This window comes from Girardinichthys multiradiatus, chromosome 12 (genome assembly GCF_021462225.1).
Source record: "Girardinichthys multiradiatus isolate DD_20200921_A chromosome 12, DD_fGirMul_XY1, whole genome shotgun sequence".
Classification (NCBI taxonomy): Eukaryota; Metazoa; Chordata; class Actinopteri; order Cyprinodontiformes; family Goodeidae; genus Girardinichthys; species Girardinichthys multiradiatus.
Window position 1 is genome coordinate 17,782,755 of NC_061805.1, and position 12,454 is coordinate 17,795,208.

General features: G+C 41.5%; 1 protein-coding gene across 1 annotated transcript in view; it reads left to right on the plus strand.

Moving 5' to 3' along the window:
* The first annotated feature begins 3,861 nt into the window (after positions 1 to 3,861).
* gldc (glycine dehydrogenase (decarboxylating)) overlaps positions 3,862 to 12,454 on the plus strand; it is a 28,507-nt gene continuing 19,914 nt past the window's right edge. The window contains exons 1-3 of the mRNA XM_047381083.1: positions 3,862 to 3,996; positions 7,209 to 7,758; positions 7,919 to 7,997. Coding sequence (XP_047237039.1) covers positions 7,450 to 7,758; positions 7,919 to 7,997 — 388 coding nt within the window. The 5' untranslated portion in view covers positions 3,862 to 3,996; positions 7,209 to 7,449. The remainder of the gene's footprint in view (positions 3,997 to 7,208; positions 7,759 to 7,918; positions 7,998 to 12,454) is intronic.

Below are 12,454 nucleotides of genomic sequence, written 5' to 3' on the forward strand. Positions count from 1 at the left end.
GCTATCTTTGTAGAGAATAAATGAACAAACTGATTTACTTGCTGAAAATCACAAATAACTACTATTGCTATTATACTCTTACAGACACCAGTCTTTACTCTAAAATGCTGCAAAGCATCAATGATGAAAATCTCACTTTATTAGCATGTGGGAAAAAGACCTTATCAAACCCTTTTTGTGAGAACATGAGAACTTCAGATTTTCAAATCGCAGCCCCTTAAAGAGACATTTTCTCATTTTTTTTCTTCAGTGGTTTAGTGGAACATGAGAAGAAATACCAGCAGTTTTGCTGGGGTTTACTACATCATACAGCATCTCTGTGGAGATTGGTCTGCTCTTGTGCAACTGTGCAAAAGTATAAATTGTTGGGCCGGAATGAGTTAGCAATGGCCTCTCTCCCCATACAGTGGAGGGAATCTCTCCTGTGGTAGGTATATTAAAGCATAGTGGAGGAAGTGTCATGCTGTGGGGCTGCTTTCTTGTCTTGTCGGTGAATGAGTGAATTGCATATTCATATCAGAAGATGCTATAGGTTTGGTAATGAAATGTTTTACCCAACATCAAAAAACAAGCGTGAGAAGGTGTTGGGTCACACATAAAACGAATAATAGAATGACTGAGATTCAACTTAGGATTCATTTTAAATAAGGCAGTAATAGGTTCTGGCAGACGCATGTTTTCTGTATAGCCCCAGACTTCTTGATAGAAGAAATTTAGAAGTATTGAAAAGATGCAGCCACAAAATGGTATTGGACTTCACATTTTTATTTAAAAACAGTCAGATTTTTTCAATTGTGTTCCATATAATCACGTCCCACTCCACCTAACCTGACACTGAGTTAAAAGGAGAAGACAAAAAATAGTTATTTGTGCACTCGCAGCACCACAAATGCGCAACTACGCGCACAGCCAGAACAGCAGTTCACTCCAGGTCGACCTGCCTCCTTCATTACGTGAAAAGTTACACTGAGCGGCTCGAACAGGGCTCATTTCAGAGCAACCACGGAGCCAACCGAAGAGAGGGAGCCTGGAGGGTGTGTGTTCAGGAACAGGTGGACACCGAGCGGTATAACCTAGATGAAGATAACGGTAAAATCTGATTGCTGACTCGGAAAGAGCTAATTGTAAGTTACAGCTAATCACTTATTTATCCAGCAAGACATGAGGTGGAGGTTCACTCTAAAGAGCATCATCAGGGTCATGATGAAGAACTTTCACCTGAGCTACAGGTGAAGTTAAATGATCTGTGATAGAAAACAGCAGCAACCTTCTCTGTGACCTTCTAGCTGGATTTGCATCATAATGTGAAAATATCTGGTCCTTTAATTCAGTCAAAATAAAAGCATTTAATCCTAATGTAGCTGAACACATTAAAAGTCCTTTAGATCAACACATTGATTTAAGACTGGCAGCAAGTCTTAAAGTCTAGTTCTACATGTAGACAGAAAAATGTGTTGCTCAATAAACCAGGGAAATATCTCCTGGTTCCAGTAAGATGTAGTAGAAAGAGCAAATGTAAACCTCCCTCTTTTCTTTCATATCTTCTGTGTTGATTCTGAACATAAAGCTCTGGCCTTAAAGATGCAGTATAATTAAGAAATAAATCATAGCAATTAATCACAGGTGGACCATTGATTAGTTAACTATTTAATTTTTCTGAATTACTCATGTAATATTATATAAACTAAACTCATTAAACAAGCATACAGTTTTACTGAAGGTGAGACATACATACCATATGTATACAGTTATTAATAACTGTAATATTAGTACTGATAAGGTCCAGGATGAGGCTCTATGCTTTATTTTAAACACCACAATTTAACAACCTTTCCTCTCAAAGTGTTTAATAGTAAGAACTGCACTAATGTCTCACATGCTCAGTGCAGAACAAAAGACTGTGTTGAAAATGTTTCATTTATTATTCTTGGCAGGACACATTTCTTCAGAAGTGGAAGGAAGGACTGAAAAGATGTAAAAGAGAACAGGTTTATAAAAGAAGGAACAATTTTAATAAAATGTTTCGAAAGCTCTTGGCATAGTAAAATAAATGTGTTTTAGGATTTTACCATTTGACTAAGATTTCGGAAAATCAACTTTATACCACTTTCCTTTTTTTAAATATAAGCATAAAGACAATTGAGCCTCAGGAGTGGAACACTTTGATGAGAATGTAACGTTTAAAAAAGGTAATTTATGCAGATGACAAAAGAAGCACATTTAACTGACCCAAAGTAAACATCTCTGAGTTTAAGAAAAACATTTGTCAGCGAAAATTCAGATTAAGTTCTTTTCTAAATTGCTTCAGCAAAATGGTTTTTCATCAGGCCTAAACTCTGTTTCTCCTTGTCCTTCAATCAGTTTCTAACAAAAATAAAAAGTCAAATTATTGCAAACCTTTTTTGTTTGATTCACAATCATTTACATGCAGTCTAAAACCAGCCGATACATAGAACTGGTACAATATGTCCTATGTTATTTTAATTTTAAATTACCTATAAATTGTCTTATTGAAATCTAAATATTTTGGATTTGGGCTAAAGCCCCCAATGTTTTGAGACCCTAAAAACGCCTCTGGGTTCTGATATAAACACAGGGGTTAGACAATGAAACTGAAACACCTGGTTTTAGACCACAATCATTTATTAGTTATGGTGTAAGGCCTCCTTTTGCGGCCAATACAGCGTCAATTCGTCTTGGGAATTACATATACAAGTCCTGCACAGTGGTCAGAGGGATTTTAAGCCATTCTTCTTGCAGGATAGTGGCCAGGTCACTATGTGATACTGGTGGAGGAAAACGTTTCCTGACTCGCTCCTCCAAAACACCCCAAAGTGGCTCAATAATATTTAGATCTGGTGACTGTGCAGGCCATGGGAGATGTTCAACTTCACTTTCATGTTCATCAAACCAATCTTTCACCAGTCTTGCTGTGTGTATTGGTGCATTGTCGTCCTGATACACGGCACCACCTTCAGGATACAATGTTTGAACCATTGGATGCCCATGGTCCTCAAGAATGGTTTGGTAGTCCTTGGCAGTGACGTGCCCATCTAGCACAAGTATTGGGCCAAGGGAATGCCATGATATGGCAGCCCAAACCATCACGGATCCACCCCCATGCTTCACTCTGGGCATGCAACAGTCTGGGTGGTACGCTTCTTTGGGGCTTCTCCACACCGTAACTCTCCCAGATGTGGGGAAAACAGTAAAGGTGGACTCATCAGAGAACAATACATGTTTCACATTGTCCACAGCCCAAGATTTGCGCTCCTTGCACCCTTGAAACCGACATTTGGCATTGGCATGATTGACCAAAGGTTTGGCTATAGCAGCCCGGCCGTGTATATTGACCCTGTGGAGCTCCCGATGGACAGTTCTGGTGGAAACAGGAGAGTTGAGGTGCACATTTAATTCTGCCGTGATTTGGGCAGCCGTGGTTTTATGTTTTTTGGATACAATCCGGGTTAGCACCCGAAAATCACTTTCAGACAGCTTCATCTTGCGTCCACAGTTAATCCTGTTGGATGTGGTTCGTCCTTCTCGGTGGTATGCTGACATTACCCTGGATACCGTGGCTCTTGATACATCACAAAGACTTGCTGTCTTGGTCACAGATACGCCAGCAAGACGTGCACCAACAATTTGTCCTCTTTTGAACTCTGGTATGTCACCCATAATGTTGTGTGCATTTCAATATTTTGAGCAAAACTGTGCTCTTACCCTGCTAATTGAACCTTCACACTCTGCTCTTACTGGTGCAATGTGCAATCAATGAAGACTGGCTACCAGGCTGGTCCAATTTAGCCATGAAACTTCCCACAATAAATTGACAGGTGTTTCAGTTTCATTGTCCAACCCCTGTACTGTACAGGCGGAAACCTTTAGGGAGAGCTAAAAAATCACTAAGGATTATTGTGTTTTCATAAACATTATCTACCTTGTTTGTAAAATGGAAGGGATGGTGATGAGATGATGAAAACATTTGACGAGCAGGTGGGTATTGGCGCTATTACAACCAAGATGGCGCCGACGATGGCAGCCTCTCTTTGTTTTTGTATTTTGTGTGTTTTTATGTTTTTCGAGCCACAATCCTGTGGTCTCATTCAGTAGAGAGGAACTTCTCAACATCAGAGAGTCCTCTCTTGGGTTTTCTTCACCATCTTTCATCGATCCGAGGTTCACTGAGCTCCTGGCAAGCGGAGCTGCGGCGCTTTACAGGATACTGCGCCGAAAGCGCCGAAGGGGAAACCGTGCTGGCGCACTGGTAAAGCTCCTCAAAAGAGGACTTCGCACACCACTGCCTTCAATCCACCTGGCAAATGTCCGCTCTCTCAACAACAAGATGGACGAGCTGCTTCTCCTCACCGGTAAAAACACGGACCTCCGCGGATCAGCGATTCTCTGCTTCACTGAGACATGGCTGAGTGAAAACATCCCGGACCGCGCACTGCTGATGCTGGACTTCCAGCTGTTCAGAGCGGATCGCAGCGCGGAGCTATCGGGGAAGAAGCGAGGAGGCAGAATCTGCTTTTATATAAATGAAGGTTGGTGCAGAGACGTAAAAGTGCTGGGAAAAACATGTAGTCCTGATCTGGAGTCATTTTCCATAAACTGTAAACCGTTTTATTCACCGAGAGAGTTTTCCTCGTTTATAATAATCGGCTCATATTTTCCACCGCATGGCTGCACTTCTGCCGCTGAAAAACATCTCGCTGAGCTGATTACAGACATGGAGAAAAAATATACGGACTCTTTCATCATAATACTGGGAGATTTTAACAGAGCAAACCTCTCAAATGAACTCCCCAAATACAGACAGCATATTAAGTGTCCCACCAGAGACAAAAACACACTGGACCATTGTTACACAGCTTTAAAGGACTCATATCATGCTGTTACCAGGGCTGCTCTGGGTTTTTCGGATCATTATCTAATCCACCTCATCCCAACCTACAGACAGAGACTAAGAGCTTCCAAACCCAAGGTTCACACTGTTAAGAAGTGGACTGAGGAATCAAAGCAGATGCTACAGGCCTGCTTTGAATGCACAGACTGGACTGTTTTTGAAACCTCAGCCACTGACCTAAACCAACTAACTGATGTGGTGACATCATACATCAGTTTCTGTGAGGACATGTGTGTGCAGACCAAGACCTTCTGCACCTTTGGGAATAACAAGCCATGGTTTACTCCACACCTCAGGAATCTGCGCAGGGAAAAGGAAGAAGCTCATAGCAGTGGAGATTGGGCGCAGTACAGGCAGGCTAGGAACAAACTAACAAAGGAGATCAAAGCAGCTAAGAGAAGCTACAGTGAGAAGCTTAAGAACAGCCTTTCTACTGGTGATACCTCAGCTGTATGGACTGGTCTGAGAAACCTGACTGCCTACAAGAGCCCCTCCACCCATCCTGAACAGAGTCGTCTCCTGGACAACCGTCTGAATGGCTTCTAATGCAGACATGACAAGAAGCCATTCACACCTCAAACTATCTCCTCCACATCCCATTCAGGAACAAATTCCTCCCATAAAGCAACCAACCCCCCACCATCAGATCCTCTGCCTGCACTAAAGATCTCCGAGGAAGAGGTAAACAGGCTCTTTCAGCTCATGAAAACAAAGAAAGCTGGAGGACCTGATAACGTCTCCCCATCATGCCTGTGCACATCAACTCGCTTTGATCTTCACCCGGATCTTCAACAAGTCATTGGAGAAATGTGAGGTCCCCTCCTGCTTCAAACGATCCACCATCATCCCGGTTCCCAAGAAACCCACCATCCTAGGATTAAATGACTACAGGCCCGTAGCCCTGACGTCTGTGGTCATGAAATCCTTTGAGCGGCTGGTGTTGAAGCACCTGAAAGACATCACAGGCCCCCTGCTGGACCCCCTGCAGTTTGCTTACCGAGCAAACAGGTCGGCAGATGATGCTGTTAACTTAGGTCTACACTTCATCCTGCAACACCTCGACCACCCAGAGACGTACGCCAGGATCCTGTTTGTAGACGTCAGCTCGGCCTTCAACACCATCATACCAGACATCCTCCACCAGAAGCTCACCCAGTTCAACGTCCCAGCCTCCACCTGTCAGTGGATCAACAACTTCCTGACGGACTGACAGCAGCAGGTGAGACTGGGGAGCATCTTCTCCCGCACCAGATCAATAAGTACTGGTGCCCCCCAGGGGTGTGTTCTATCCCCACTCCTTTTCTCCCTGTACACAAATGACTGCACCTCATCGGACTCGTCCGTGAAACTCCTTAAGTTTGCAGACGACACCACTGTCATTGGACTGATCCAGGATGGTGATGAGTCTGCATACAGACAGCTGGTGGATCGGCTGGTATACTGGTGCAGTCAGAACTACCTTGAACTGAACCCACTCAAGACTGTGGAAATGGTGGTGGACTTTCGAAGAACACCACCCCCATACACCCCCTCACCATCCTCAACAACACTGTATCGGCCGTGGACCACTTCAGGTTCTTAGGAACCACCATCTCTGAGGACCTGAGATAGTCTTCACACATAGACACTGTTCGAAAGAAGGCCCAGCAGAGACTGTACTTCCTGAGGCAACTCAAGAAGTTCAACCTTCCACAGGAGCTGCTGGTTATCTTCTACACTGCCATCATTCAGTCTGTCCTGTCTTCATCCATCTCAGTGTGGTTTGGCTCATCCACAAAACAGGACAGGTCCAGACTGCAACGAATAATCAGGACTGCAGAGAGAATAATCAGGGCTGACCTTCCCTCCATCCAGGACTTATACAGGTCTAGGGTCAAGAAAAGAGCTGCTAAAATCTCTGCAGACCCCACACACCCTGCACATAAACTGTTCAGAGCTTTACCTTCAGGCCGCCGCTACAGAGCACTGTTCACTAAAACCAGGCGCCACAGAGACAGTTTCTTCCCCCAGGTTGTTTCTCTGATGAACATTCAATAGAGTATAAAACAACAGCATACAGATGTTGTGCAAATGCACCTTTTTATTATATATGTGTATATTGTACATTGTACATTGTAAATTGTAAATATGTTTGTATGTACGAACTTGGCAATAAAGCTGATTCTGATTAAACCCCTTTTGCGCACATCTGTCATTATCAGTGAGCGCACCAAAGTCCAGCAGAGCGTTAGACATTGACATCCAGTTTAAAAATCACTTTAATGACCAATTTCCTCTTTCTTCTTCTTTTGGTCAAAAGGGGGAGGCACGTGTGGAAGTTCAGCAGCTGTTTTGCTGGGGCTCGTCACTGCGTCACGCAGCATCTCCGCGCCGATTGGTCCGCTCTTGTGCAACTGTGCCATAGTATAAAGTGTGCTGTTTGGAAGAGTTGGTAATAGGCTATCTTTCCGCACAGTGGAGGGAACCTCTCCTGAGGGGAAGGGAGGAGAATAAAGCTTCACTGGTTTTTCGGCCCACTCGTCCCGCACAGTGAGTTAGAGATGCAGAGCTGCGCCAAGTCCTGGCGGCTCTTTGTGGCCAAGTCGGTGAACCCGAGTGCACCGTGCGGACATCTGAGCGAGAGGAGCGGTGTGGTTTGGAAACTTCAGAGCAGGATCCGGCTTCAGCGCAGCTCAGCGTCCCTGACAACAGCAGCGGCAGGAGGGGCAGCCCGGGGTCTCAGGACGTCTGCAGCCGCCGCCTCCAGGCAGATCGAGCGGATTTTACCCAGGCACGATGACTTTGCAGAGAGGCACATCGGTCCAGGTGAGCGGGAGAAGAGGGAAATGCTGGATGTTTTGGCACTCGAGGTAAGATTATTTGTTTGATCATATTTTCCCTTTCATTCATTGTGCTTTTGCATTGATCGCATCAAGTTTCACTATAAAATAATTGCATGTTACAATCTGAAAACCTATTGGGGGGTTTTGTTGCGCGATTTTAATAATTTGAAATGCTTTTTGTTTACAGTCAGTCGACCAGTTGATCGAAAACACAGTTCCACCCTCCATTCGCCTTCAGCGCAGTTTGAAGATGGATGATCCCATTTGTAAGTTTAGATTTATTTCATCGTGTTTGTCTCTAGAATTTGAACACCTTCAGCATTTGTGACCTTCCTAAAAGCAAAAACTTGAAAACACGGTGTAGAAATTGCAGTCTTCTTTGTCTCACTCGGCAGCGGTCATTGTGCACGGCTCAGTCTCCCCTCATCCAGCGAGCGCTAAATGAAGCCAAGTTTGTGGCTGAAATGTAGGTTGCACCTCTATTGTGTGCCGCGGAGCGCTCTGCTCGTTAAGTCTTCCTTTGAACATATTAGGAGTTGTTTTTGCGAAACTCAGCGAGCAGCACCAATCTCCTGATGGGAAGCCGATGCTCATAGGATGGCAACTGGAGTGTAAAGTTTAGCCCTGAGCTCCGGTCCCAAGTCCAGTTCAATCTGGTTGCAGCGTTCTCATTACATCACAGCCGAGGGGGTTCCTAATAAGGTGACTTCAGTGTGATCTGCATTACAGACTGACCTCCATGTTTTCTCATCTCTTCTGCTCAATATTCCTACATCAGGATGCGGTTTATTTGCAAAAGTTTCTTTGCAAAGAAATAACACGTTATAAAGCCCAACAAACGATTAAAAAGCAAGTAGCTTGATCTTTTTTTAAGGATGCATTCACTTTTTAACTGGCGGGTGAATGCATGTAAACCTGTTTTCATACACAAATAAGGTTTTGAATATGAAAACACCATATTTTAACATTGATGTGCAAAAAGACTAGGTTAACTTTCTTTATTTAACTAGGAATGTCTGATTGAATCTTCTGCCAATAAGTCTTGGTCAAGATGATTTTTATGTCATACAATAATACACAGTACTATAGCACAAAGCTAAAAATATACAAAAACTAAACATAATAACAGAACAAATAAAATACTCAGGACATTAACTTGTGGACACAATTCTTGGTCAAATAAGACAAAAAAGATTGAGCTATTTGGCCAGTGACAAAGGTGCCAAGATGAAGCTTTCATTCATCAGCATTATTCAAACTGTCGAGCATGGTGGTGGCTGCATCATGCTGTGAGAATTTCTTAGAATTACTCTAGACAAAAGAGATAAATCTCAGATAACTGCTCTTGCTTATAAACAGATATATATATATATATATTTTGTTGCTGCTGGTAAAAAACATAACACATTGGGATGATTACAGTTATTTAATGGTTTTGATATGTAGAGGTGAAAGTTTAGAAAACATAATTTAAATGCAGCTCTAGTTTTAAATGCTTATTGCGCAGATGGTTCATTTTTGCTGTTCTGCTCTTTATAGAGTAACATAAGTTTAACAAGCTTATATTAGCTGGTAAATCAGTTGGGGTGTCACCTCTGGTAGCCAGCCTGGAGTCTTCTGCTTGTAGCATACCGGCTTTAGTTTTCAAACCATGGGAGAGTAATCCTTTTTAATTTTCACTAAGACAGTCTGTGTCCTTCGTGACTGGAAATATTTCCAAACCACTGAATTTATCCTCCTTGTAAGCAAAGGTGACGTGTAGTAGCCGTCCTTTAGTCAGCTGAGCAGCAGTGCACAGAAACGTGTGGGGGAGGGGTGACATTCCATTGGTCCACACAGCTTGAAAAGATTCCAGCAGATCCAACATTTCCAAGTACTTTAAACTTTAGAAATTATGTAATGGAAAATGTTACCATTTTTGAAACTGTAAATATATTTTTTACATTGATGTACATTTTTATCATACCTTGTGTAAATATTTGGTATATATTTTTTCAAAATGCATCTGATGACTCATTTGTTCCATATCTCCCTGTGAACAGAGTCAGAATAATATCTTGGGTCTGAAAAAGCCCAAAAATAACAGTTATCACTTTCAATTAAAGATTAAGTGGGTGTGAATTAATGTGTCACAAATTATAAAAATCAAAAACTCCAGTAACATCCTCCGCAAGTAGTCTGTGCTGTATTTAGTAACTTTTTAAAAGTTGCTCAAATCTCGAGTACCTTTTAGTTGGATTTAATAAATTTTTTCTAAATGACCCGGTCACCCTGATTTGGCTTCTTGCCAACCTATCCTCACTCTGTTAGGTTTCATAATGCAGCAAACCACGCTGAAGAAATAAACTGGAGGTTGTGCTGGGTTTTCTGCTTGTTCAGCTTTGAAGGGCTTTGCTTTGCAAAGCCAGTTAGGGATTCTCTGTCCAACAATAGACCTCCCTGATGCTCCTGAATCAGGCTTTTTTTTTTTTTTTACTGCCCTGAAAAACTCTAGGACCATGGGAAAACAGTTTGTCTTGTCAAAATGAGCTAGCATACACTTATTTAAAAGAAATACAATGCCTGATTTTAACATGTACATATAATCTTTAGAACAATATTGTTTCATAACAAATCTGCGGAGAGAAATGTGCACTATTTCACTTTTGGAAAAAATGAAGTTGTAAATAAATATCCAGTTGTTCACTCTCACAACTGAGGATTTGGGGTACATTTCTTTTCCGAAAAACAGGAGTAGTCAGAGCTCTTGGTACAGCCGGGCAGTATTATCCATTCCTTGTAGTTGCTAGGCAGCTGGGAAGGCCAGAGGAATCCACGGCTGGTTGTGCATTCGTAGAAACTTATAGACAAAAACTGAGATTAAGGCAAAACAATATCAGGAAAGAAGCCACGGGTATTTTCTTTTTGTGGACGATGAGTTGGTGCATATGAGACAGATCAAGGCGGGACACCACGAGCATGAATAAAAACATCAGCTTCAGTTTCAGCAGAGGGTTACCTATTATTTTAGAATGATTCATTTGTTTCTGTATGCATGGTTTACCTTTTTTCTATTTCAAGACTGCTGAGTTAGAACTTGTCATTTCGTTTTTATTACTAGCTAAACCCTCCATGGCGAATGTTGCTTGCAATTTTCAGGCGTATAAGTTCACTTTAACAATACAATGCCTTCCAAAAGTATTCAAAATTACAAAATCTTCAATGCTTTTATTGAGATTTTATGTGATGGGCCAATGTTTAAGTGAGGGGTATGTTTCTGGCAGCCTTGCAACATCTAGAGATGGACGTTTTTGCCTGTTCTCTTTGCAAAACAGCTAAAGCTCATTAGGGTGGATAGTCACAGATTACATGTTGGATTTTAGGTCTGCACTTTGACTGGGCCATTCAAACGCATCGGTATGCTTTGATGTAAACCAGTTCATTGTAGCTCTGGTTGCATGATTAGGACTGCTGCCTTGCTAGAAGATGGACCTTTGCTCCAGTTTAAATACTCTTGCAGCCTCCTGCTGGTTTTCTTCCAGGATTACCCTGTGTATAGCCCATCCACCCTCACATCCGCTCTGACCTGCTTTACTGTACCTACTTAAAGCATCCCCACAGCATGATGCTGCCACCACCAAACAATCTTAATGATTGTTTGTTCACTGATCTCTCATTCTTTTACAGAACTGGACTTATACTGATATCAAATTACTAATTCTGAGAGCTGAATACAAATGTACACTTAACGTTTAGATGTATATTTGTAAAAATGTGGGAAACTATGCATACTTTTCTTTCCTCTTCACACATACAGTTAAAATCAGACATTTGCATATTATGCGAAGAAACTTCCTGACATTCCTGTTTCATGTAACTTAGGATTAGCAACATTATTTCTTTTTGCAAAATTTTGCTTTGTTCTATATGTGCATTCTGAGCCGAGTGTCAAATTTAAATTTCATTATGGGTTCATAATGACAATAAACATTCCTGATTCTAAATGCCAGAATATTAAGCAGATTTTTTTTGTAAATTTCTTAAAACTTCAGATTGGGTTTGTTGGTCTATGACATAAAATCCCCAAAAAATACATAGACGTTTGTGGTTGTAATGTGGCAAAAATGTGAAAAGTTCTAAGGTGTATGGATAATTTTGGAGGACACAGTAAATTGTTTAATTTCTGGCAAAATTTTCATCATCTCACCACTGTGGTCTACTACAATCAATTGTGCCTAATCGATTATTGAAATAATCGTCAACTAATCTAGTAATAATAATTAAATGCAGCATACAGACTCTATATTTGAAGAACAACCCACTCAAAGCGCTAATTAAACTAAAACTATACAAAAATATACATTTTGCATTTAAGATAAAAAACCTTCTTTGTCTGTAAATATGCTCTATCCAGAACTCAAGTGGCATCGCCTCAGCTTCACCTGGTTCAAATTTTATACAAAAATCTCCTATTAAGCACCTTTTGCTATCCAATTATTAATCGGTTAATGGAGAAAAATATTTAAAAGGTTAATCGATTAGCAGAATAATCTTTAGTTGCAGCCCTGCTACACATGATCTGTCTTTATCATGTGAAGCAGTCGGTCTTTCGCATGTGACACTAAGTGCTTTTCATCACATATTCACACAAGGCTCGTCTGACTTTGCTCTTCAGTCTGTCTACTTAAATGTTTCAGATTTAGTTAATAACAAAGAAAATGTAGTACTGAAAAACTAGTGCTCT